The sequence below is a fragment of the Muntiacus reevesi genome, chromosome 4 (genome assembly GCF_963930625.1).
Source record: "Muntiacus reevesi chromosome 4, mMunRee1.1, whole genome shotgun sequence".
Lineage (NCBI taxonomy): Eukaryota > Metazoa > Chordata > Mammalia > Artiodactyla > Cervidae > Muntiacus > Muntiacus reevesi.
This window is the reverse complement of record NC_089252.1, coordinates 47,297,878-47,322,818: the sequence shown is the minus strand read 5'-3', so window position 1 is coordinate 47,322,818 and position 24,941 is coordinate 47,297,878. Positions and strand designations below refer to the sequence as shown.

At 44.7% G+C, this 24,941-nt stretch overlaps 1 protein-coding gene across 2 annotated transcripts in view; it reads left to right on the top strand.

The window, feature by feature from the left end:
• MYO5B (myosin VB) overlaps window positions 1-24,941 on the top strand; it is a 338,715-nt gene that overhangs the window by 136,509 nt on the left and 177,265 nt on the right. For both annotated transcript variants that reach the window (XR_010662907.1, XM_065932686.1), the window contains exons 2-4: window positions 7,320-7,430; window positions 19,813-19,984; window positions 24,691-24,835. Coding sequence is in view for 1 of the 2 variants with exons in the window: in XM_065932686.1 (XP_065788758.1) it covers window positions 7,320-7,430; window positions 19,813-19,984; window positions 24,691-24,835 (428 nt within the window). In the remaining variant the exon portion in view is untranslated. The remainder of the gene's footprint in view (window positions 1-7,319; window positions 7,431-19,812; window positions 19,985-24,690; window positions 24,836-24,941) is intronic.

The following is a 24,941-nucleotide window of genomic DNA, read 5'->3' as shown; positions in this document are numbered from 1 at the left end:
CTGCTTCCAATCATAGAGCAGAGGTTTGAGTGCCTACTAAGCTTGACATCACGTCAGTGCTGGGGTACAGCCGTGAATAACGCCAGCAGTGTGCCCGCTTTTGGTCCCCTATACCTGGTAGAAATGGACAGGCGGTCTGTCTGGTCAATCCCTAGGTTAGGCTTGGCGTCCCCTCTCATCCATCCCCAGGAGCCTGCGTCCAGACTGCTTTGCTTCAGGTCAAGACTACATTATGGGCACCTCTTCTGTCTGATTCTTGACTCTAAGACTGCCTAGTGGCTTAACTTGGCATGTCATGATGAGTGGGTATTTGCACTTTTTTTGTGTGTAATGATAAGACGCTTTGCACAAAATACATACTCAGCGGGACCTGGGTTACTGTCAAACAGCCAGTACTCCTCCATGGGGGAGACGAGGGGGTGAGGGGCCTGGGGAGTGGAGACAGAGGAGGACTTAGAGTCTGAGACCTTCTCTCTGGTTCTGCCCTGAACTCAGCTCTTTCACTGTGAACTTTGACACATTGTCCAGTATATTTTACCCTCAAGTTTCTTCATTATGAAATATTAGTGCTAGCCCTACTCATCTTATTATTTTTTTTAAAACCAGGATGAAATGATTAAATGACTTATATTAGTGTAAGATTATGGAGGTGGCATTATTAATAATTCTATGGGGTGAATGTTTCCAGTGTTCCTATTCTCTTTTCCCTCAAGTTCACTTTGGCTCTCAGGCTCACTCTGAAACAGTGAATTTAACTCTGATGGCATGTTCATCATTTAGAAAGCTTTTTAAAAAAATAAAGTACAGTGCTTGGGCTCTGCTCTCAGACTTAATCTTAATTATTCAGGCCTGGGGCATGGGCACTGTTTTTTTTTTTAAGATCTGCAGGTAATTCTTTAATGTCAGCCAGCGTTGAGAATCACTCCTCTCAGGTTTTGAGGCTGAGGTAGTCTAGACCCAGTTACTGATTTTAAGGTCACCTATGTGTGATGCTTTGCAGAGCACCTAAAGGTTCCTAGTAACATGGAACACCTTGGGTTGGTTTGCTTCCCCTAATCGCCTGTGGAATCCCATGAGGAGCCTGCCTGCTAGATGGCACAGTGCCTCACCACCGTCACCACTGCTTAATGCTTACAATATCCATACTGTGGGATCTCCTCTGATTTGTAGGATGCTGCATGAGGTAGGGCCAATGTTTACCCACATTATACAGCTGAGAAAGCCAAGGCTCGGGTCCGTTCATCAACTCACGCACGCTAAAGAGTGGTGGCTGGAATTCTTTGCCAGGCTGTCTAGCTCTGGAGTCTGCACACTTAAGCACAATACTGATAGGGCCAGAGTCAAGGGATAAAGGGATAAAGTGATTCAATAGTTCATCCCACTAGGGGACTGTAAGTAGAAAAAATATGAGAGACCCTGTGAGTTAATGATTACTCCAGGAAAGCGGGTCTACTTAGCCACAAAACCAAGTAGGCTTGCTTAGCAACAAAACCATGCAACAGAAACATGGGATATGCCCCCAGACAATAACACAATGGCGGCATTGTTATAGCATGCCCAGCGAGCTCAGTAAGTTAAAGCATCCCTAGGACACACTCTTTGCACACATTGAAGAAAAATTGTGAAACTAGCTTGACGATGTTGTTGTTGTTGTTTAGTCACTAAGGAGTTTCTGACTGTTTGTGACCCCATGGACGATAGCCCAGCAAGCTCCTCTGTCCATGGAATTTTCCAGACAAGAATACTGGAGTGGTTTGCCATGTCTTTCTCCAGGGGATCTTCTTGATCCAGGGATCAAACTCGCGTCTCCTGTACTGGCAGGCGGATTCTTTATCTCTGAGCTTGACCACGTAGGGACAAGAAAACTCCCCTGCTCAACCTGGAGGAGGAGCTGATGACGGAAGCATGAATTCACTCAAGAGAGACAGAGAAGCTCTCCCCCTCCCCACTTTTCCTTTTATTATAAAACTGTACCCCACTAAGTTCTCAGGGCACGGCATCCCTTCGCCCCCACTGCTTGTAAGCCTCACAAGCATCCTCTTCTGATGAATCTCTTATCACTTTGTCTCTCACTGAATTCTTTTCTGCCCTGAGACACGAAGGACTGTACTGGAGCTCTTCAGAAACCCCCTAAACAACCCCAAACCATTTCAGAACTGCACTGCATAATAATTGGTGTTTATGGGTAAATACCATACTCCTCTCAATACTGTATTCACATTTTTGCTGGGGCTTTCTGCAGATGGTGCTTTCGCTCAGGGTGAAGAATCCTCAGGCTGAAATTTCACGTTCAACCACAGGCCAGTGGGGAGAGGCCTCTGGGCACATGAGGGTCTATACTGCCCTGCATATCAGTTACCAAAGCAAACTCCAAGGACCACTGGTTTTTCAGACTTGCCTGCACACTGGGCGCGTCTGGGGAGCTTTAAAAATCACTGCCTGGTTGCCCACCTCCGGAGTGTGATGTAATTAGCCTGAGGGGCTGCCTGGCTGGAGATGCTGTAAAAGCTCCCCAGGTGATTCTCCTGTGCGACCAGGGTTGAGCACAGTTTTTGGAGGCAGCCAGTCCCTCCAGTGTGAGGGAGTTGCCTCTGTGCGGCCTGCAGAGATTGGGGAGTGAACTTGGGCTTGGAGCACATGTTCCAGGTACTAATGCATTTCATTTCACGGAGCATCTGCCTTCTCCGGGTAATACACGGGGCTCTTTCCAGAAGAAAAAGCAGTTTTTCTTTAACAACTAGGTCAGACGTTATTTTATTTACTCTGATATGATGGAATTAAGCATTGTTCAAACAGCATGGTGACACATGGAGTAGTCCTGTAACTGGGTTAGGGGAGGGCGCTTGTCGTCCCTACAATCTGCTGCCTCCAGGAAAGCTGTAGAGGTTGGGTTTGCTGGAAGGAATTCCTTGAAGGTGAGAAAAAAAATGAAAAGGCAGCACAGAACCTTGGTTCTAGGAAGTTTCTATCTGGCTCATAGAAATGATGGCTTTCCGTTAAGAGAAGATATTTGATCTTACTGCTCTCCCAGAGGTGAGAGGCGAGTACCCCTGTCAGGAGAGAGGTGTACAGGATGCTGTTTGCATCACATGCCACCAAAACCACTTTTGTTGTTTAAATTAGGGTGAAATTCATATCACACAAGATTAACTGTTAAGTGGACCGTCCATTAGCATTTGGTACAGTCACGATGTTGTGCAACCAGCTTGTACATCGCATTACCAAACCTTTTCACCACTGCAAAGGAAACCCTTCCCTGACAAATTCTTTCCATCTCCACAGCTCAGATCACATCTGTCTTCCTCCCTCAAGGCCTTTTATTTTAAATTGAAGTATAGTTAATTTACAGTAACGTCTTAGTTTCAGGTGTACAACAAAGTGATTTGATTATATATATGTGTCTATATCCACGTTGTTTTTAAACTTTTCCATTATAGTTTATTACCAGATATTGAGTATTGCTCTCTGTGCTACGCAGTAAATCCTTGTTTATCTATTTTATATATGGCAGTGAGCGTCTGTAAATCCCAGCCTCCCAGTTTATCCCTCTCCTCATTCCCCTTTGGGAACTCTAAGTTTGTTTTCTGTGTCTGTGAGTCTATCTCTATTTTGCAAAGAAACTCATTTGTTCTGTTTTTAAATTCCACGTGTATGTCCACTCAAGTCCCTCCACCGATTCCCGTCTCGGTAAACGTTTCCAGAGCATCTCCTATGTGCTGGGGATACAGAGATGCGTGATGGTGTATCTGAGGGACGTGGAAGTAGTAAGAGGAAACCCACGAAAGGAAAACAATTGCAAAACCATAAAGAAAGTTGGTGCGAGAAGCACCGGTTGCCGCATCCCAGCGCTGGGAAGGACTGCCTCTGTAGGGCGCAGGGAAGGAAGGATTCAGTGGGGAGACGGCGCTGGAACTTGGACTCTGCCCACGTGGGGAGGAAGGGACGTTCTAGGCTGAGGAAACGGTGTGCTCAAAGGTCAGGGGCAGCAAACCTTTTCTGCAAAGGGCCAGAGAGCAAATAAGTTAGGTTTTGGGGGCCGTCGGGCCTGTGTCACAGCCGTCACTGGTATGTGGAAGCAGCCGCAGGCAGCCTTAAGTGGACTGTGTCGTTGTGTTCCAGTAAAACTTTAAGGACACCAGAATCGGACGCACAGTTTTCACGTGTTAGCATGTGACTGTCATTCTTTTGATTTTTTTTTTTTCCCCTCTGCCATTTAACCACTTAAAGAGCATTCTTAACTCATGGGCTGGATAAAAACAGTTGGCACACTGCATCCGGCCCGGGCTGTAGTCTGGCCTGCGTGCCAAGGCAGGGAAGCCTGAGGTCATAGGCAGGGGCAGAACAGCAGGTACCAGATGATGTGATGGGTGTGAGATTATGCATCTCTGACAAGCTCCCGGGTAGTGGTGCGGCTGAGGTCCTCACTTGGAGTAGCAAGGAGCTGCAGTGTTCTTAGGGTCCCCTCACGCCCCGATGCTATGTCAGATGCTGTTGTTGTTCAGTTGCTAAGTCGTATCCAACTCTGTGACCCCATGGACACCAGGCTCCTTTGTCCTCCACTGTCTCCTGGAGTTTGCTCACATCATGTCCTTTGGGTTGGTGATGCTATCTGACCATCTCATCCTCTGTTGCCACCTTCTCCTTTTGCCTTCAATCCCTCCCAGCATCAGGGTCTTTTCCAGTGAGTCGGCTCTTTAGATCAGGTAGCCAAAGTATTGGAGCTTCAGCTTCAGCATCAGTCCTTCCAATGACCATTCAGGACTGATCTCCTTTAAGACGGACTGGTTTGATCTCCTTGCAGTCCAAGGGACTCTCAAGAGTCTTCTCCAGCACCACAATAAAAAAGTGTCAATTCTTCAGCGCTCGGTCGAAAATTCTGTGGGTATCGGAAAGTGTAAACGACAATTTTCTACCTACCAGGTATTTTCATTCTACTTAGATTGATGTAAGTGGAAAGGTAAATGGACCCTCCCAGAGTAAGGGCCAGGCAGTGGGGCTCCCCGCTGCTGCGTATAGTGAACTGGCCTGTGAGAGGCACGTGGACGGCAGGGTTACGGCAGAGGAGCCCCGTGCGGCCTGTGGCTTCCAGTGCATCACCCAGCCTGACCATGTCCATAGCTCACCGCCTCCACTCGCCTTCTGCCGGCATTTGCCCCCTCCTGTCGTTCGTCACTTTATCTTCAGCCTTTCCCAGTGCTGTTTCACACTGAGTGGGGAGACTAGGCTGTGAGTTAGAGCCTTTTGGGTGCGCTGTCCCCCTCCGACTGGGGATATCCTGGTAGCCTCACTCAGGGACGGGGGCTGTAGGGAAGTCCTGAAGCTGGGGGGCAGGAACTTAAAAGTCCCCTCAGCTGGATGGACGGCAGGCTTAAATGGCAGAGGAGGAGGTAAGTTAGAACACCTGAGAGAGGAGGAATGTTGAAACATTCTTTTCTCTAGAGATACCTCCGAATTTTCTTCCTGTCGTATTCCATAGCACTCAGATGCTATAAAGCTCTATAGTATCTTCCTTTAAAGATACAGTAATGTCTTGCTGTAGGCCAGGTTCAGAGGCGGAGAGAAGATTCTGTGAACTTGATTCATTGTAAGGCCAAAGGACAGCTTTGGCTTTGCACCCAGAGCTGGGGTATCAGTGATCCAAATTGGCGGTTTGCTTTCCCGGTAACTGTGTGCTCTGAGCTTCTTGCCTCATAACACTCACTCCTTGACAAGTGTAGCAGGGGCTGGGGCTTGCTTTTCCAAAAGGCCAGTGATCACCTGGAGGAGAATGCTATATTTAAAAAAAATTTAATAAAAGCAGGACCCAAATCAAGCCGGCACCTGACTGGCCACAGGGAGCTTTGCTGTCTGTCCGTGAGGGACGTGGGTGATGCTGACCCAGGCACATATTCTGGTGGTCTTTGATCTTGAGAGCTGTTCGTTTCAGGTTTGCTGAAAGTATTCTGTGACATACATGTGTATATGTCATACATATATCCCTACAACTCATACATATATATAAATACATATGTATATACACACATACATCTGTGTGTATGTGCATGCTCAGTCATGTCCAACTCTTTGCGACCCCATGGAATGTAGCCCCCCAGGCTCCTCTGTCCATGGGATTCTCAGGCAAGAATACTGGAGTGGGTTGCCATTTCCTGTTCCAGGTAATCTTCCTGACCCAGGGATTGAAGCCATATCTCTTGCATCTCCTGTATATATATATATATATATATGCAAATGTGTGTGTGTATACATATGTATGTATGTATGTGTGTGTGTGTGTGTGTGTGTGTGTATTTAAATAAAATGGAGGGAAGGTGTGTGCTCAGGCACACAGCTTCTCAACCAAATAGACCCCGTGGAAATGGCGTGCCTACGAGGCAAATACTGAGAGGGGTGTCTGACAGGTGGCAGGAGTGTGTTGCTGAAGGTGACATCACTGGGAGATCCAAATGCTGCTGGCCGGTGCGTCGGACCCTGCTTCTCCCAGCTGCACTTCATGCTTACCTTGGAGCTTTCAGATCCCCTCAGACTTGGACTGCAGGGTCCGAGGTGGGCCCAGACCTGGTCTTTCCAAGGCTCCCAGGTGATTCTAATGTGTGGTCAGGGCCAGAGCCCCCGAGTGACATTGACAGTGCCTCCCACTCAGCGGGGACTGGCTGCATTTTTCCCCACCCAGATCTGGGCAGCTTAATGACCTTGCGGATCCCCCCGATGCTGATGGTGGCTGGGGGAGGATGGGTGAGATTTGGGGATATGTTTGTGGTTTAAAGAATGCACAGCTCAAATGAGGTTGCTGACAACTCAGGAATATATTAACACAGTTTCAGTTTGCTGACCACTTTCTTTCACTTCTGCAGGAAAATAGCTTTGACCCTGAATGCAAAATACCAAAGCAGAGATTCCTTGGCTCTGAGGACTTGCTACACTGTCTCGTTGAGTTTTGCACCTGTCATTTTATTCATTTCTTTTCAGCTCACTAGGTGCTGCCTCTGACATAGATATTTTGTAGCACCTTTTGAGTTGGTGTAAAACTCTGGATGAAACAAACTAAACTCCGGATAGAACAAAATGTAGGCTTGGCATTCCATGGTAGAATTAGAATTTCATTGATCTGTAATATTCTCATAGGATCTTGAAGGTGTCTTCTGTTACCAATCCAGTGAGTTATCGTTTGTCTGTCGTCCTGATATTGGCTCACCTTGTATCTTGAAATGAGAAGAGAGGAAGATGTGTGGAGATGGCTTTAAACGTTCTCCTGAGGGTCCCTAGTAGAGGGCACACCTGAAAGCTCTCGTCAGCTAAGCTGATTTTGTTTTCTCTTTCAGTACACAAGGGTCTGGATCCCTGACCCCGATGACGTGTGGCGCTCCGCTGAGTTAACCAAGGACTACCAGGAAGGGGACAAGAGCCTCCAGCTCCGACTGGAAGATGAGACTGTGAGTACGGCCCAGAGGGTGGGCGCGCCGGCCCCGCTGAACAGGGGTGGATGCTCCACCGGAGCTAGAGCGTGGCCTGCACAGTGGCGCGTCTGAGCTCCTGGCGTCCTTTTTGTTGCTGCAGATGGTGCTGTAGGTGCGTGCTAAGTCGCTTCAGTGTCCAGCTCTTTGTGACTCTATGGACTGTAGCCGCCAGGCTCTTGTGTGTCCATGAAATTCTCCAAGCAAGAATACTACCCACTGCAGTGTTCTTGCCTGGAGAATCCCATGGACAGAGAGAAGCCTGGCGGGCTACAGTCCATAGGGTTGCAAAGAGTTTCGTGAGCTGTCTAGAGATGGGGACATACGTGAAGGTCTCACCATGAAGCTGCTGAATGGACGGCACAGTATACACACATGTATATGCCCAGCTGAGAGATCCCGGGTGGCTGAGCGGAGAATCTTCCCAGCGGGGTGGGGGACACAGGAGGCTTCCCTCCGTGGGGATGAGGCACTGGTGGGAGGTGGGTGGGGGGAGCCACTTACCCTGAGAGCTGATGCCTGGTCCAGTGGTTGGAGAACTGGCTCTGGACCCAGCCTGCCTGGGCCGGGATCCTGGCTCGGCCCTCGCTGGCTTTGAGCCCTTGTGCAGGGTAGCAATTTTTATATGCGTGTTACTTTATCTGTGACGTGGGCTTGTCTAGGGTGCACAGTGAGAATAAAATGAGTTCCTATGTGGCAGTACATAGGAGTCATGCCTGCCGAGCAAGCACTGTTAGTAGCTCCAGTGAGAGTCTTCTAATTAGTTGATTTTCAGATCGTTTCGCTCAAAAGGAAGACAAGGCAGTCACCAGGAAAGGCTGTTTCTTCTAGAAGGTCTGATTCTGTTTTCGTGAGCCTCATGTCATCACCCCTCCCTGTGATGTGCGCCTGTCACAGTGATTTGAAACCTTGCCCGTGCTGGTCATGGGGGGCTATGGGTGGCCGGTTGTGACTCTGCCGTGGAGGGGAGCTCAGTGGTGGAGGGCGCAGAGGGCGTGAGCACAGAAGTATGGGAAACAGCTCTGGCACGTGCAGTAGGCGTGGAGGCCGTGGATGAGGCGAGGGAGGAAGGTGAGGAGGGCCAAGGGGAGTGGCCCAGGCGGGAGCTGTCGCCAAAGCCCCAAGGCCTCAGGGTGTCCCCTTTGGGTGTGTGGGAGGAAGGGAGGCCGGCGCACTCGGAAGCCACTGGAGAAGAGGACAGACGGGGCCCGAGGCTAAGGAGGCAGGTCAGGGGTGCAGCGTTTACAAGGGGAGACTGGGAGACAACAGACTTGGAATCAGCGGCCAGAAGAATGCAAGCTTTGGCCTTGGGCTGGGTCAGATCTGAGGGGCTGCAGAGCGGGCCTCGCTTGGAGGGGAGGCTGGGTCTCGGGTGGTCCCTGCCTGCCTCTGAGCTGCGGGAGTGCTGAAAGCTGGTCTCCCGTCACTCAGCCTCTGATCACGTACTGTCCTCCTGTTTTATCTTCTTCCGAGTTCTTTGCTCTTGACGCTCTAGGTAGTAACGACCTGCTTGAGAAAAGGACCTTGTCTTCTCTGGCTCACATGTACCTGCAGTGGTTGGTGATTAACTCACTGATTAGTGGGGAGGTTGAACATATTTCCCTTCCTAACTTCTCTTTCAATCAACTTTGAGCGCATTGCTGGGTAAAACCGGGACAGCGAGTTGGTCAGTTTGTTAGGAGGTGTTTACACCGAAGCGTGCCTGCCTCCCTTTCCCCTTCCTTGCAGGCGGACCTTGCCAGCCTCCTCCTGGTTTTGAGGTCAGAAGCAGAATTCCCGACAGACGGAATCATGTTTATCATGTTGAATAACTTCCCACCCCACACCCCAAACAAAATAAAATTAGTTCACCCTCGTGAATGGCATATCTTCCACTCCAGCCAATTTTGTTTCAGTTGATCTTGTAAGTGGGTGGGTGTTTTTTGAGAGTCGGGAGTGAGGGCTGAACTGCCATGTTGCTAAAACAGAGCAGATGCCGCTTCCCCAGCTGAGAATGAATTCTGCCTGGTGTGACGAATCCTGGCAGCTGCCCAGGACCCCTGCCCTGCCCCCTGCTCTGCTCCATGGCCGTCAGCTGTTATCAGAAGAGATGCCTAGGGCTGGAGCTGAGCAGCTCTGGAGAAATAATGGGCTCTGAACGTCAGACTCTGTACAGGTGGCTTGCGGGCTGTGGTTTGTCCACTGCTGGCTCTGAACTGTCATTAGGAGCGACTCAGCTGAGCTGTGGACCTGAGCTGGGAGTGCAGAAGTTAGATGGCTGGGCTCTGAACATTTGAAGAATCTCCTATGTAGCTGAAAGCGTCCTTGATAACCAAGCTGGCCAAAAACTGTACCCCGGAGTCTCTTTCCCCACCCCTGCTTCTCCATCTGAAGTCCAGTAGTGTGGGTTTAACTGCAGCAGCAAAGGATGAAAATAAACTAGTTCTCTTCAAAAACAATAATGTTCATAACCACTGGGCTTCCACCTTAGCTGTAAGCAACCCATGCACTCTGCTCTGTTCAAGGAAGTCACCCCACCCCACAGTTCCTCTAAGACATTTCTTTTTCCCTGTTGCATGCCTGCTCGTCTATTTATTTGGGTAAATTATACAAAACATAGAGTTTACCATGTCAAATGTTTTCAGTGCCATGAAATCCTTACCCACTGTGGTGCCGCCATCACCACCATCCCTCTCCAGAACTCTTCATCTTGCAAAACTGAAACTCTATACCTGTTGAATACTGACTCCCTCTGCCCCTTCTTGCTGCACTCCGCGGTCATCCCTATTCCATTTTCTGTCTCCGAGTTGGATTTTTCTAGGTACCCCACAGAGACAGAGTCATGGGACACTTGTCCTTTTGTGTCTAGCTTATTTCACTTCGCACAAAGTAAGATGTTTTCTGTTGATGCCAATGTGAAGATGGGAAACTTCTTAAGCAAAAAAAGAGAGAAAGTGAAGTCGCTCAGTTGTGTCTGACTCTTTGCGACCCCATGAACTGTAGCCCACCAGGCTCCTCTGTCCATGGGATTCTCCAGGCAAGAATACTGAAGTGGGTTGCCATTTCCTTCTCCAGGGGATCTCCCCAACCCAGGAACTGAACCCAAGTCTCCCGCATTGCAGGCAGATGCTTTACTGTCTGAGCCACCCGGGAAGCCCCTTAAGCGGAAAGGAGCGTGTCTTTTCTCTGCACAGCTGTGAGGGGATGTGAGGTATCTAAAGGTGCCAGCCCTTAGCGTAGTACTCTGTCGGGGAATGCCCCTCAGTGTGTGCAGATCTTGGTGATGCCTACAGCTTCCTCATTCTTGGCGTGGCATGGACCTGTGCCCGGCTGGCCTCCTCTCTCCTGCTCCCACCTCCCCTACAAAGTGCTCAGCTCCTGTTCTCTACTGGCAGGGAAAACTCTCCCCCTGTTGCCATGGTTTCATGTTTATATTCTGTTTTTCCACCCTAGTTTATATCCAGTGCCCAGAGCTATTTACTCCTAGTGTGCAAGAACCTGGCATGTTCGTGAATGAGAGGAAGATGGGGTGATGTGAGCTTTAAGAAGACCAACATGCTCTCCCTGCATCTCTGCACGTTCAAGCCCGCTAATGTTTGTGGGGCCAGGACAAGAGTAGGGATGTAGCCTACATCTGTTTAAATATTAGACGCATGTTTTATCAGAATTATTTAGGTAAATCTGGCATTTCTGACTCTTGAAAAGCAAAGCGTTTAGTATGTTACAGTTAAGATACTTGCAAGTCTACTGTTCCGTCTCTGTCTGGTTGCCAGTAAAGAGAACCGCTGTCTTCCATTAGGCTTGTCATGCCTGTACCCACATATGCGCAGATTTAGGAGGAGTGTGACTTGTTCGGTATTGCAGAGTGTTCCTCATGTGTCAGGTTTGCAGAGGTTGCACATACCGTGCTAATTTGTGAGCACCTCTGGAGCCGTGATTAGACAGAAAAGCAAGGAATTGGATGTTTGCCCAACATCCAATTGGGCTGTTTCATTACGTGAGGTTTTTTTGTTTGTTTGGCTTGTTTTTTGTGTTTGTGCTATCTGGAGGTAGGGTTAATGAGCTGATTTGTCTTCCTTGTATTTAAATGTCTTTGTTGCCCAGTTCCTCCCCCAACCGAGGGCATTGTCTGTCTCTGACATCAGGAACTTATAGCCCATGACCCTTCAAGGTGCCTGAACGAGTTTGTCTTATTTTGAGGACACAGGGCAAGAGGCGCCCCAGGGTCTGATGGTGTTCGAAACAAGAGTATGTGTTGAAGGTTGCAGCTCTCGTGGTGTGAGCCCTGAACACTGATCCCAAATGACAGAGGTTCCGTGTGTTCTTTAATAAGCTTCTGTGTGCATTTGTCATGTTGGCGCCCTTTAAGATGCAGAGTCCAGGGAAGGGCCCCTCTTGCTCAGCTCTGAGGATGGTACAGGATGTATCAGGATATTATCTTGAGATAGCAAACACGGTTCTCCCAGTCAAGAAGTGACAGCCTCACAGAAGAGCAAGGACTATCGTCCTTACACACCGGTGCATTCAGACCACACACCCTGAGAGTGCTCAGAGCTTGTGTAAACCCCGTGCAGACTAAATGTCAGTTGTGTGCGCAGCTGGCAAAGCCACAGAGCTGAGGGTACCGGGTAATGCTCCTCTGGTACCAGTAAAGCCTCTTAGTGCAAGTGACTTTCTTTCTTTTTTCTTTCTGTTTTCCTGGTTTTTCCATTCTTTCTTGCTTTCATATTGGTTTATGTGCCTTCTAATACTTCTTCTCTTTATCTTTGTTTTGCACAATAATCCGTGATTGAGACAGTATTACACTTTGGTTAGATGGCAAGAATAGTTACATTGTACAGATGCAAAAAAAAAAGAAAAAAAATGGTTCCTTTAAGTGGTAAAACAATACATTGCATGTAAATATCCATTGGTAATATTTTTACCAATACAATTAGCTAATTTGTCTACAGTGGGTTTTATGTTTTTAATTAATGTATTTTATTGTAAAATACATGTAACATAAAATTTACTGTCTTCCCCATTTTTAAGAGTACAGCTCAGTGGCGTTAAGTACATTCACATCTGTTAATTATTTATTAGCCACCTCTTCCCCTGCTGAATTCATGATCTTGTGTGTTAGCATATTTTGTGTAGCTGGTTCTGCTTAGAGATCAGTGAAGCAGTGATTTCTGCCCCTACGGGACATTTGGCACTGTCTGGAAACACTTTTGGTTGTCATAACTGAGGAGGGGGGTTTGCTATTGGCATCTGGTGACAGGTAGAGGTCAGGAATGTTGCTCAGAGGACCCTCTCCAAAGAAACAACTATCAGTCCTAAATGAAAGCAGTGCCAAAGTTGAGGAACTCTGGTTTAAGCCCATAGAGACAATGGCCCTGAACTTGTCACTGCTGAAAGATACCGTGTTAAAAGCTAAACTTCATAAGTCTGTAATGGAATGTGCTGTCTTCGACTTCATGCTTTTGTGCTGCTGTGATTTTTTTTTTAAATAATTTAAACTCTTTAATTGCCTATTTTCATCTAAAGCTTTTTTCCTTTAGTTACTTGCATCACCATTCGTTCGTTATTCGTTCTTTAAAAACAATTATTAATGAGCAATTATTATATACCACCTTTGTGGTCTTCAGCCACTGAGCTTTCAGGGTTAATTTGTTATTTCTTCATAACCTAACTGACCCTCGCTAGCAAGTTCACATGAGTCACATAGTGTTTTATTTTTCAAGTAGTTGCATGCTTGTGCTTGGGCCTGGGCTAAATGGTATGAGGGGAGGAATCAGAAGGTTCTTTTTAAGAAACATAATCTTTTCGAAGACTGGAAAAGGTGGAGATGTAAGACTTAGACACAGAACCATTACAGAATCAGACAGCATTAAGTGAATGTTTCTTGTGCTCATTTAGGACATAATGTTAAATGACCTTTTAGTGTGTATTGAATGACCCTGGGGCCGAACACTTGCTATTACAGTGAGTGTAAGTGGATTCATGCCTTGGGCTCTCCTATTTTCTCTGCAGGACAGCTCTCAAAGAGAACATAAAAGAGAACACCCCCACATCCACTGACTTAAGTTAGTACTTTAGACCAATAAAGTTGGAAGGGTCCTTAAAGATTATTGGGACCAGTCCTCTCATCTTGGAGAAGGCAATGGCACCCCACTCCAGTACTCTTACCGGGAAAATCCCATGGATGGAGGAGCCTGGTAGGCTGCTGTCCATGGGGTCACTACGAGTTGGACACGACTGAGTGACTTCACTTTCACTTTTCACTTTCATGCATTGGAGAAGGAAATGGCAAGCCACTCCAGTATTCTTGCCTGGAGAATCCCAGGGACGGGGGAGCCTGGTGGGCTGCCATCCATGGGGTCGCACAGAGTCGGACATGACTGAAGCGACTTAGCAGCAGCAGCAGCCTCTCATCTTACAGCTGGGGCAGCTGCTGTCTGTGGAAGAGAAGCACTGGGCTCAGCACAGCAGAACCACCGAGTTCAGGGGTTCTCAACTTTTCTGCACAGTAGAAACTCTTGAGGGTTTCTAAAAATTCTGCAAAGTCCCAGCACAGCCAGACAACTTAAATCAGAGTTTGGAGCTAGGACACAGCATAGCATCTTTTTGCAAGCTCCCCATGGGATTCCAAGGTGCAGGAAGGGTTGAAAACCACTGCTTTAGCTGACGGCGAGGGTTTGCATTCAAGGTTTAACTCCTAGTTGGGCTCATTTGTATCAAAGGATGAGCCATGTGATACCTCAGGGTTGCCTGCTGCTGACTTTATTTTCACTAGCTTTTCTTTCCTCTAGACCTTCTGGTTTTATGAATAAAGAACCCTTCTTTCTCCTTCTCTATCGTATATGCTGACCAGTGACTCCCAATCTTTGTGTTGGGATTTGTCATTTGAAGATGTTTTTATGTTCCCTTGCTGTGCTACCATGTAATGTGGACATGAATCGAGGTATGGGAGAGGTCTTGAAAAGATCAGAGGTTCATTCAACTGATATTTTTTTAAGCACCTGCTAAGCATTATAAAGTCTTCCCTGGTTAGAGGGGCTTCCCAGGTGGCTCAGTGGTAAAGAATCCACCTGCCAATGCAGTCAATGTGGGTTCAATCCCTGGGTAGGGAAGATCCCCTCAAGGAGGAAATGGCAACCCACTCCAGTATTCTTGCCTGGGTAATCCCATGGAGAGAGGAGCCTGGTGGACCCAGTCCATGGAATTGCAAAAGGGTTGGACACGACTTAGTGACTGAACAACAACAGAGCGTTATAGTATCACAGATCCACTGAGTTTAGAGCAATCTAGACCAAGAGAACATTGTCCTATGGTGGAATGTTCTCTGTCTGTATTGTCCAGTATGGAGGTCACTAGCTCCTTGTGGCTATTGGGCCTTTGAAGTGTGGCTAGTGTGAGAAACTGAAGTGTTCATTACATTTAGCTTTAATGAATTCAATTTAAATAGCCATCTATGGGTAAGTCCAAGTCTAGGGTTAGGGTGTCTTCGTGTTATCCCTTTCCATTTGTTAGATGGAGACCAACGGAAGACTCCCACCTGTTCCTGATTCCCAGCTCCTGGCCTTGAGAGGAGGAAGTCCACTCTTAAGTGGGTGACTGAGCATTAAACTTGGGAAAGGTGTTAAAATTCAGGCTCCTCTTTACCTCCAAAGGCCCGATTATTATGCAGTGAAGTCTCTTTCTTTGTGTGCCAGAAAGTTAATTGTCTCTGATCATGTCATAAACCCTTTGATTTCTAGTAAAACCATGTTAGCTGTAAATGTTTGACACTAGCAGCAGTGTTAGAATCAAATACCTGTTAAAGAAAAAAAGTGTCCTTAAGGCTCTCATTCCCTTCCTCCCTCTGGATGTACACCCCGCTAGAAGTCTGTAGCTTTGAATGCTAAGCTTGCAGCTTCTACCTCTTTGCTGCCGCTCTGGGCATTTTTCCTCCTTATCAAGTTTACTATCACCAATGTGTTGAAAGTGTTAAATCGCTCAGTCATGTCCAACTCTTTGCGATCCCATGGACTGTAGCCCACCTCTGTCCTCTGTCCATGGAATTCTCTAGGCACAAATACTTCCCATTGGCTTATTTTTTTGGACCACATTTTCACAAAACTGCATGTGTGTTTCCCTCCGCACACTTGGGTGAGAGTCATCTGAGGGGAGATTCATCAGAGAAAAGATGAAATGGCAGCATGTCTACCTCGGGGTTTAAACACAGCGGGCTCAGGTCCCAGCTTTCTGATCTGACGCGTGAGGTCTTGGCTGGGGGAGCTCTGTGGTTCTGCACCTGGCCGTCCCGGTGTTGCTTACACGAGAGGTGGGGTGGAGAGCCATGAGAAAGGGAGCTGACAAGCTCCTGCTGGGGTGATGGACATCTCCACTGGGGATTCTTCCGAATGGCTCCCATGTGGAGGTCTGGTTAGGCCCAGTGATACCACCTGCTCTACTGGAGATGAAGTGGGCGAGGGAGCCCCTCTTGAATTGAATCAAATAAAAATCGACTCTCCGCAGCCTCCGTTTGCCCCTTGTTTCCCACATTTTGGAAATCTTATCTGCATCTTCATGATAGTTGTTTGCTGACCTCCTGTATGGAGTAAGGTGAATGATAATAAAAGAGCTTTTCACAGGAAGAAGGGAGCCTTGATTGATGTTTTTGTTTTACTTTATGAAATGTTTAATTTATTTTGTCCACACTGGGTCTTAGCTGCACCATGCAGGACCTTCATTGTGGCATGAGGACTCTTATTTAAGGCATGCATGCAGGGTCTAGTTCCCTGACTAGGGATCAAACCTGGGCCCACTGCATTGAAAATGCAATGTCTTACCCACTGGACCACTAGGGAAGTCCCAGATTTACATTTTTCAAAAGGGAGGAGACATATGTATACATATGACTGATTCATGTTGATATCACTTCATGGCAAATAGATGGGGAGCCAATGGAAACAGTGACAGACTTTATTTTCTTGGGCTCCAAAATCACGGCACATGGCGACTGCAGCCATGAAATGAAAAGAAACTTGCTCCTTAGAAGAAAAGCTATGACAAACCTAGATAGCATTTTAAAAAGAAGAGACATTACTTTGCCAACAAAGGTCTGTATAGTCAAAAGTTATGGTTTTTCCAGTAGTCTTGTGTGGATGTGAGAGTTGGGCCATAAAGAGGGCTGAGTGCCGAAGAATTGATGCTTTTGAACTGTGGTGTTGGAGAAGACCCTTGAGAGTCCTTTGGACTGCAAGGAGATCAAACCAGTCAATCCTAGAGGAAATCAACCCTGAATATTCATTGGAAGGACTGATGCTGAAGCTGAAACTCCAATACTTTGGCCACCTGATGTGGCCACTCTTCACATCAAAGAGTCCACTCATTAGTAAAGACCCTGATGCTGGAAAAGATTGAAGGCAGGAGGAAAAGGGGATAACAAAGGATGAGATGGTTGGATGGCATCACTGACTTGAGGGACATTAGTTTGAGCAATCTCTGGGGAGATGGTGGAGGACAGGGACGCCTGCCTTGCTGGAGTCCATGGGGTCACAAAGGGTCAGACCCGACTGAGTGACTGAACAATGAACAAGAACAACACAATTCTGTAAAGCAATTATCCTTAAATTACAAAATAAATTTAAAATTAAAAAATACAATAACAGGAAACTGTACAAAAGAAAACCTCACTAACACAACAGATAGCCATTGATATTTTGTGGGGATATTATTCCAGATAGACTTTTGTTATTTAGTTACTCAGTTGTGTCCAGCTCTTTGTGGGCCCATGGACTGTAACCTGCCGGACTTCTCTGTCCATGGTATTCCCCAGGCAAGAATACTGGAGTGGGTTGCCATTTCCTTCTCCAGACAGACTTTAATATATAATTTAAAATCAGTGGAATCCTATTATAGATTTCATTCGATAACATGCCTTTTGTTAGATGCAGCAGAATGCTTTGGCAGCTGCCTGACTGTAAATATAGGTCTATGTTGCACTTTACTTTCATATTTATAGCTTCAGGAGTTGATATCTTTGATCATTTGTAAGATTGTCTCCTGGTGGTGAGGAAGAATATTTATGAAAAATTCTGATAAAGTGTTGCCAGCTGCCCTCCAGAAAGGTTAAATCAGTCTGAACCCTTTTGCCTGCACCCTTCCTGGTTGGGGTCCTGTCAGTTTTTATACCTTTGCTTAGTTGATGGATAATGGCTCTAAATAATCTTTTATTTGCCTCTCTCTCATTAATGGTGAAGCTGAATAGTTTTTCATATATTATCCATTAATAATTCTTTGTGACTTGTATTCTGTGCACAATTTTTTGTGGGGGTATTGCTTTTCTTTTTAATTTCTTATAACTCTTCAATTATTAAGAATGTTGGCTCCATTAAATAATATAGAATAACTGTCCCCTTCTCTCAATTTGCTCTGCACATGGTATGTTTTTTAAGCGCTTCCCAGGTGATGCTAGTGGTAAAGAACCCGCCTGCCAGTGCAGGAGACATAGCAGACGTGAGTTCAGTCCCTGGTTGGGAAGATCCCCTGGAGGGCCCGGCAACCCACTCCAGTATTCTTGCTGGGAGAGCCCCATGGACAGAGGAGCCTGGCGCGCTACGGTCCATAGGGTTGCAAAGAGTGGGACGTGACTGAGGCGACTTAGCCTAGCCTATGGTGTGTTTTATGATGGTTTTAAAGTTTTAGATTGTAGTCAAATTAATGAATAGTTTCCTTCATTGTTCTGGCTTTTGTATTACCCTTTAAAGGTACTTTCTTTCAAAGCTTTTGTGAAGATTTACCCACATTTTCTTATTGGTTTTGCTTTTCTTTTTGATTTTAATTTTTACTTTTTTTCCCATCTAACATTTATTTAATATGGGGAAGAATGGAACATTGACTCAATTTTTTTTTCTAAATGGCTGCAAGTTTACCTCCTCCTACTGAAAAATCCCTTTTATCAATTTATTTGCTAGTTTAATGTTATGAATAAATTTTACCCATATGTGCTTGCATTTATTTCTGGATCTGGTGTTATGTTTCATTTATCTGCCTCTTTTAACACCATTAGTACTTTAATTTAAGCCAATATCACAGTATCTTTAATAATGTACCTTAGTATCTGGTAGTACAAGTCTCAAAGTGGGGGAGGAGAGAGCAGTTATATTCATATTCTTTTAGAAATTAACTGTTATCCCGGTAATCGAGGCTACATCTATAGAATTTCCTGAAAGACTTGTAAAGACTAGTGATTCTTAACATGTGATTCATAGACCACCTGTATCAGAATTACATGGGGATTTTTAACAATTGATATTCCTGGACCCCACACAAGAGCTCCTGAAAATAAGCTGTGTTGAGGAAACTCTTTTTACAAGGTCTCAGATGATTTTTAAGAAACTTAACACTCTGATAAAACATGGTAAGCAGCAGCCAAGTTCCTCCTGTTTAAATGTTAAAGAACACTTCCTTTCATTAATTACATCTTTGTATTGATTACATGTGTAATCAGTTAAACGTCCTGTCCCTAAATGTGTTTTGAATACTTATGTAGTCCAAGTGCTGTGTATAGGCTTCCCTAATAGCTCAGTTGGTAAAGAATCCGCCTTCTATGCAGGAGACCCCAGTTCGATCCCTGGGTCAGGAAGATCCCCTGGAGAAGGAAATGGCAACCCACTCCAGTATTCTTGCCTGGAGAATCCCATGGACAGAGGAGTCTGGTGGGCTGTAGTCCATTGGACATGCCTGAGTGACTTAGCACACACAGTACTGTGTATGCTAAGAGGACAAGGATGGCACCTTGTATTTGAGATTTGACCTTCAGGTGTGTAATCACACATCCCTAATTACACACACATACCCATCAAATTCTTATTATACTTTAGATCAAAGTATAGTTACTGCCCTAAAATAGCTTGCAGCTAGGTTGGGAAAAAAACATGTGAACAACTTGAATGAAATTCATGGAGAGCAGTTGGCTGGTTGCAAGATAATAAACAAAGAGGATGAGCTGGATGATGGAGAAAGGGTAAAGAACCTCCAGCATTAAATGGGGGCAAAGCAAAGAAGCTTTCCTGTATGGGAGAAAGACCAGCACTCCTATTGCAATAGAATTAAAGCCTCAGTATTTTTTCATTGAGAAGCAGAAGAACACCTTATTAAATCTACCCGTGCTTCCTGAATTTCTCATGCCATTCACTTGATACACTGGGATTGTTTTCTGCACATTTTCTACCTGGACTGGTCTCTTACGGAAACACAGGTATTTTTGTTCAACTCGCTTTCTTTGAAACATGTCATTTACCTTCATTTATGATCATATTGGGGTAGTGATCCTAGCTGACAAGACTGAACATTGAATACAGGCTAAAAGATTCATGACTGTGCCTTTTTGTGTCTCTCACTTGCCTTTCCTTAGATTCAGGAGTACCCCATCGATGTCCAAAACAACCAACTTCCCTTCCTGCGGAATCCAGATATCCTGGTGGGAGAAAATGACCTAACTGCCCTTAGCTATCTCCATGAGCCTGCAGTTTTGCATAATTTAAAGGTCCGCTTCCTGGAGTCCAACCATATCTACACTTACTGTGGTAAGTAGCGGGTATCTGTTGGCTGTGTGTGTTTGAAAGTGGTTCCAATCTTTAGACTTTACCTGTTAAACTCCAATGGTTAAGAATCCTACTTTCAGTCTCATTTATGTTAATAAGTACCTCTCAGTTGAATGTTTGCGATCAGTGAATGTGGCTTAGTTAGGCTGCCGTAGATCTCTTTGGAAGGATTGGTGTTAAAGCTCAACCAGGGAAGAAATGGGCCATGCCATGTGACTTGATGGCTCAGGCGCAGCCCTGGAGTCAGTAGGAAGGCAGTAAATCCATCCCAGGGTCCTGGCTCAGGCCTCTGCTCTCACTGCTGAGCGCACTGCTGCAAGTTTTTAAACTTAAAAAAAAAAAACACTTTATTTTATATCAGAGTATAGATGATTAACAATGTTGTGTTAGTTTCAGGTATACAACAGAGTGATTCAGTTATATATATAAACTGTGAAAGTCGCTCAGTCATGTCTGACTCTGCCTCCCCATGGACTGTACAATCCATGGAGTTCTCCAGGCCAGAATACTGGAGTGGGTAGCCCTTCCCTTCTCCAGGGGATCTTCCCAACCCAGGGTTCGAACCCAGGTCTCCTGCATTGCAGACAGATTCTTTACCAGCTGAGCCACCAGGGAAGCCCCAATTATATCAGTTCTGTGAATGAGAAGTTGCTCAGTTGTGTCTGACTCTTTGCGATCCCATGGACTGTAGCCTACCAGGCTCCTCTGTCCATGGAATTTTCAGACAAGAGTACTAGAGTGGGTTGCCATTTCCTTCTCCAGGGCATCTTCCTGATCCAGGGGTTAAACCCAGGTCTCCCACCTAGCAGGCGTACGCTTTACTGTCTAAGCCACCAGGAAAGCCCCAGTTATATCAGTTATACATGTACCTGTATCTATTCTTTTCAAATTATTTTCCCATTTAGATTGTTATGTAATATTGAACAGGTACTGTAAGTCCTTGTTGCTTATCCATTTTGATTAATTATAGTGTGTGTGTATGTCATTCCCAAACTCCCTAACTACCTACACTAGCCTTACCCCTGGTAACCTTAAGTTTGTTCTCTAAGTCGATTTCACAGATAAGCTCATTTTTATACTTTTTTTCAGATTCTGTTCATAAGCAATATCATATAATATTTGTCTTTGACCTACTTCACTTAATATGACAGTTTCTAGGTCCATCCATGTTGCTGCGAATGTCATTATTTCATTTTTTTTAATGGCTGCATGATATTCCATCATGACACTAATATTCCATTGTTTAGTGTACCATAGTTTATCCATTCACCTATTGTAGACTGTGTTAGTTGCTTCTGAGTTTGGCAATTATGAATATAGCTGTTACAAACATTCATGTACAAGTTTTTGTGTGAATATCTTCTCTCTTCCTTTGGATAAATACCAGTGAGTATGATTATTTGATCATATGATAAGAATATGTTTAGTTTCATAAGAAACTTCCAAAGTGACGATGCCCTTTTGCATTGCCACCAGTGATGAAATAAGAGTTTGGGGTTATCAGTGTTCCGGATATTGGCTATGCTAATAGGGGTGGAGTATCATCTCACTGGTGTCTTAACTGACATTTCCCCAGTGCTCTATGGTGTGGAGCATCTTCTTCCCATGCTTCTTTCCCATCTCTGTATCTTCTCTGGTGAGGTGTTTCTGTAGGTCTTTTGGCCGTTTTCTAATCAGATGGTTCATTTCCTTATTGTTAGATTTTAAGAGTTCTTTGTATATTTAGAATTACATGGACTGTGTAGTCCATGGGGTCGCAGAGTAGGACACGACTGAGCAACTTTCACTTTTTTCACTTGTATATTTTGGGTAGCAGGCCTTTATCAGATGTGTCTATAGTTTGCCTTCTCATTCTCTTGACTGTACTTCTTCACCAAACACCAGAAGGCATCACAATGGCAGAGCTCTCCCATCTTGGCAGTGACCCTTTCCATTCCTGTCTTGTCTTCCCCAAAGGACTGGAAACGTTCACATTTTTTATATGTGTCCATGGTTCCCTCGAGATCCAGAATGTTCTTTATGTGAAAGAAAAAGGCATGCATTTGTCTTATCTTCAGGATTGAATTGTTGATTTTTTTTTAACTCTTTTCACATTCTCAAATATCAGTTTACCTTGTCCTTCTATAAAAAATCTGAAGGGTTAAAGGACTTAATAACTCTTCAATGTGTATTTATTGAACCCATCTTCACAATGTGTCCTTTTGGGAACACAGGATGGAAAAAATAGTGAAATGAAAGATAATACATGGTATAATGTGATGTGAGATAATAAAGAAAAAATAGCTGACACTCAGCGCTTACTATGCAAGATGCTGGTCTGAATTGCTCTCTATGAAGCATTTTACCCTCAGGATAACCAGGGAAATGCAATTACCATCCCCATTTTGTAGTCCATGAAGCTAAGACACTCAGAAGTTAAGGAGTTGGCAAAGTCACACAGTTAATATTTGAGCCAAGGTTTGACATTAAGATGTGTAAATCATGTTTCCCATTCACAAGTTGTTTGTATTTTAGTTAAGACAACCCATATACAAATGAGAAAATTAACAGTCCCTTTTAAAGATTTTAGTTTTGAGATTTTTTTTTTTAAACGTAACACCTCTTGGCAGGGTTAAGAATCCTCTTTTTCTGATCCTACAGCACTTTGTACGTATCTATTTTATGAATTCAGTTTGTTGAGCGTTTGTGTGTACGCCCATGCATATCTGCTTATTCATGCTCCAGGGTGTTTTAAGAGAGGCCTGATCTGTCCTTCTTTTCCCCATTAGGGCCTAGCAGAGTGCTTGATAAACACAGATACATCTTGATTTAGTTGAGTGATTGGTTAAGACTCATCCTGTTCATCTTCTCTTCTTTAGTTTTCATGTACGTGAACAGGGACCTTTAAAACTCATGTCAGTATACTACCCAAGACAATCTACAGATTCAGTACAACCCCTATCAAATTACTAATGGCATTTTTCACAGAACTAGAACAAAAATTCTTAAAATTTGTATGAAGTCACAAAAGACCCAGAATAGCCAAGGCAATCTTAAGAATGAAAAATGGAGCTGGAGGAATTAGTCTTTCTGATTTCAGGCTATACTACAAAGCTGCAGTCATCAAAACAGTATGGAACTAGCACAAAAATAGAAATATAGATCAATGGAATAGGATGAAAAGTTCAGAAATAAACCCATGCACCTAAGGTCAATTAATCTATGATAAAGGAGACAAGACTACACAATATTGGAAAAGCAGTCTCTTCAACAAGGATTGCCGGGAAAACTGGACAGCTACATGTAAAAAAATAAAAATTAGATTATTCTTTAACACCACACACACAAAAATAAGCTTAAAATGGATTAAAGACCTAAATGTGAGACCAGACATAAAACTCCTAGAGGAAAACATAGGCAGAACACTCTCGGATATAAATTGCAGCAATATGTTTTTCAATTCATCTCCCGGAATAATGGAAAATAAAAGCAAAAATAAACAAATGGGACCTACGTAAACTGAAAAGGCTTTTGCATACCAAAGGAAACAGTAAACAAAGCAAAAAGACAACCCACAGATTGGGAGAAAATATTTGCCAGTGATGTGGCTGACAAGGGATTAGTCTTTAAAATTTACAAACAGCTTTTGTTGCTTACGCTCATCAAAACAAACAACCCAATCAACAAATGAAAAGGCCTAAATAGACATTTCTCCAAAGAAGACATACAGATGGCCAAGAGGCACATGAAAAGATGTTCAACATCACTAATTATTAGTGAAATGCAAATCAAACCTGTAATGAGATACCACCTCACACCAGCCAGAATGGCTGTTGTGACAAAAACCCCAAACGATTAGTGCTGGAAAGGGTGTGGAGGGAGAGAAGGAAACTCTCCTCTGCTATTGGTGGGAATGTAAATTAGTACAGCCGCTATGGAGAACAGATGGAGGTTCTTTTTAAGGAACTAAAAATAGAGCTACCATATATTGTTATGTTATATTGCATGTAACCCTGTAATCCCACTACTGGGCTTATATCCAGAGAAAAATATCCGAAAGGATACATGCATCCCAGTGTCCATTGCAGCACTGTTTACAGTATTTAAGACATGGAAGCACCCTAAATGTCCATAAACAGAGGAATGAATAAAGAAGATGTGGTAAATATATACAATGAAGTATTACTCATGCATTTAAAAGAATGAAGTAATGCCATTTGCAGCAACATGAATGGACCTAGAAATTGTGATACTAAGTGAAGAAAGTCAGAGAAGGAGAAATATCATATGACATCCCTTATATGTGGAATCTGAAAAGAAATGATACAAATGAGCTTACAAACCAGAAAGGACTCAAAGACTTAGAGAATGAACTCATGGTTGCCAGGGCAAAGGATGCAGGGAAGGGATATTTAGGGAATTTGGGATCAAAATGTACACACTGCTATATCTTAAATGGATAACCAACAAGGACCTACTGTATAGCACATGGAACTTTGCTCAATGTTATGTGGCAGCCTGGTTGGGAGGGGAACTTGGGGGAGAATGAACACATATATGTGTATGGCTGAGTTCCTTTTCTGGTCACATGAAGTTATCACAACATTGTTAATTGGCTATACTCCGATACAAAATAAAAAGTTTTAAAGCAAAGCTCATGTCAGGAGGCCGTCATGCTATCAGAATCTGAGCTCACTGTCTATTCACAGGTATCGTGCTTGTTGCCATTAATCCTTATGATCAGTTGCCAATCTACGGTCAAGATGTCATCTATGCCTACAGTGGCCAGAACATGGGGGATATGGACCCCCACATCTTTGCTGTGGCAGAGGAAGCCTACAAGCAGATGGCCAGGTAAGAATAACCTTAGCCCAGAAGTTCTCCTGGGTCATCAGAGGGTGGAAAGGGGAGTGTTCACCTTCTTCGGCTGCTTTTTCTCAGTGGTGGTGTGGTGATTCTG